General features: G+C 45.7%; 1 protein-coding gene across 1 annotated transcript; it reads right to left on the bottom strand.

The window, feature by feature from the left end:
* Positions 1-200: 200 nt before the first annotated feature.
* COCCADRAFT_42292 (uncharacterized protein) lies at positions 201-1,970 on the bottom strand (the record flags this gene model as incomplete). The annotated part of the gene is made up of 5 exons (XM_007720820.1): positions 201-1,312; positions 1,368-1,564; positions 1,617-1,621; positions 1,699-1,859; positions 1,946-1,970. The coding sequence occupies 5 exons, from the start codon at positions 1,968-1,970 to the stop codon at positions 201-203; spliced, it is 1,500 nt and encodes a 499-aa protein (XP_007719010.1).
* Positions 1,971-2,031: the final 61 nt, after the last annotated feature.

Genomic DNA, 2,031 nt, shown 5'->3' with positions numbered 1-2,031 from the left:
TTCTCCTACAATAAATCGCGAGTAAGCTTTGAAGTCTAAAAATATTGTCTCTTATTAATCGACGTTATGAATTTAGCTTGAAGTATGATCATCAACATGTAGTCGCTTTTCCGACGGGTTCTATGGGGTTAGGTTTACTTCATTGTTGTACGTTTATCATTGCCAACAAGTACGTATGTACTGCTAAAAGAAAGATATCTTCATTGAATAGACAATGCTCCCATAATTATGAATGGGCACGTCTTGTCATACTTCTCTGCCTTGGCAAAGCTGATTCGCGGTTGATTGTCAACAGAAATTTCAGCCCATGTCTCAGCCGTTGGATTGAATCGTGGCCAGCGCAACTTGTCAATCAGACCATTCTGAGGGTCAGCGGTGAATTCAGCTACTGCTCTCTGGAAGAGCTTGATGGTATCTTTCTGAGGTTTGGTCTCAGGAAGTCCACTAATCTCCTCTGAGCCTCCGAGGATCATATGCAACTCAGAACCGTGATAAGCACCGCTCGTTGGGTAAAGACGGGTATTTTCCCAGTCGCCGTAGTAGCGGTACACAAAGGTTGGAATGCTGTTATTGACAAGATTCTTAGCTTCGTAGGATACAGGACAGACAAAAAATTCTAGTAAGAATTGAGAAGCCTGTGCCTCTGTGATGTTACGTCCAGCTGCAAATGCCGGGATCACGTAGTATCCTTGCTCGTTGTTGTTGTGACCGAGAAAATAGGGTAGGCGGGCAAAGCTACCGGCTTTAGCAAGTGCGTTGTAATCGCTAAACACAAGTTTCTCATCAACAACAAAGTAGAAAGGTGGAGTAGACCGCACTAGGCTTCCTCCAGGACTGACTGGGATCTTTGCAACAGCTAAGGAAATGGTTTCCCATGGTAACCCACGCATGCAAGCAAGAGTATTGCTTGAGGAAGCGCAACCGACGGCAGTGGTGAGGTTATTCCAGTTGTCTTTCTGCTTTTGGAAATTTTTCAAAGGGAAACTGAACACGGTTCCGGAAGTGGACATGAGGCCGTGGGCAATGGGATTCTGCTCGTACGCATATGACCACCAATTCACTGAAACACCGCCTGACGATTGTCCAGCAATGACCATGTGATTTGGGTTTCCTCCAAATGCTCTGATGTTCTCTTGAAGCCATTCGACTGCAAGGCGCTGATCCTGTAACCCAAGATTGGTATCGGCTCCTGGTGCACCAGGGAAACCGAAGACGTTTAAATGATAGTTGACCGAGACTACAACTATATCCTCTGCATTCGCAAGATGCTGACCGTTGGCAAAGGGCGTGTTTGACCCACCTCCAGTAAAACCTGCTCAAGGTCAGCGGGAAACGATTGCATGTTTTTGTAAAGACTGAAAACCCACGTCCTCCATGAAATAGGATCAAAACCGGTTTATCCGAGTGCACAGACTTGATCGATGGTTTCGCCCAAATGTTCAGTTTTAAGCAATCCTCACTCCGCTGTGTACCGGCAGCACTGGTGAAGTAGTTCAGTATTCGAACGGCCTGTGTAGTGAAACCCGGAAACTTGGGCTGCGTCGCAGCTTGTTGCGGGCAGTCACTATGAATGGTTGGAAAGGGGTTGGCTTCTTTTTGCAATGATCACTGCTTACAATCCCTGTGCAGCAAATTATTCACAAAATTCCATAAAAAGCATTGGATTGCAGTTGAATCTCATATTGCGCCGGTACTTACATAATCTGCAGCCATGTAAGAACCTTTTAAACTATATTTCTTGGGTGCAGCAAATCGTAGGTTCCCTAATGGGGGCTGGGCATAGGGAATCCCTAAATACTCCCAGACATCTTTAGCATTCGGTGCGCGGTGGCCGGTGATAGCTCCATTCTGTGTTTGAACTGTCTTGTAGGATTCAGTCGATATATCATTTGTGAGCGCGAATGCGCAAGGGCACAGAGCAGCAATGAGAAGAGCACACACACACCAACTTTTAAGCAGAAATTTTTCATCGAAACTCGTCAATTTTCTATCGGATATAGGGGTAACACGTCGTGAGAAATCGATTAACGC

This window comes from Bipolaris zeicola, assembly GCF_000523435.1.
Source record: "Bipolaris zeicola 26-R-13 unplaced genomic scaffold scaffold_677, whole genome shotgun sequence".
In the NCBI taxonomy this organism is placed as follows: Eukaryota; Fungi; Ascomycota; class Dothideomycetes; order Pleosporales; family Pleosporaceae; genus Bipolaris; species Bipolaris zeicola.
This window is presented reverse-complemented; position numbering and strand designations above follow the sequence as displayed.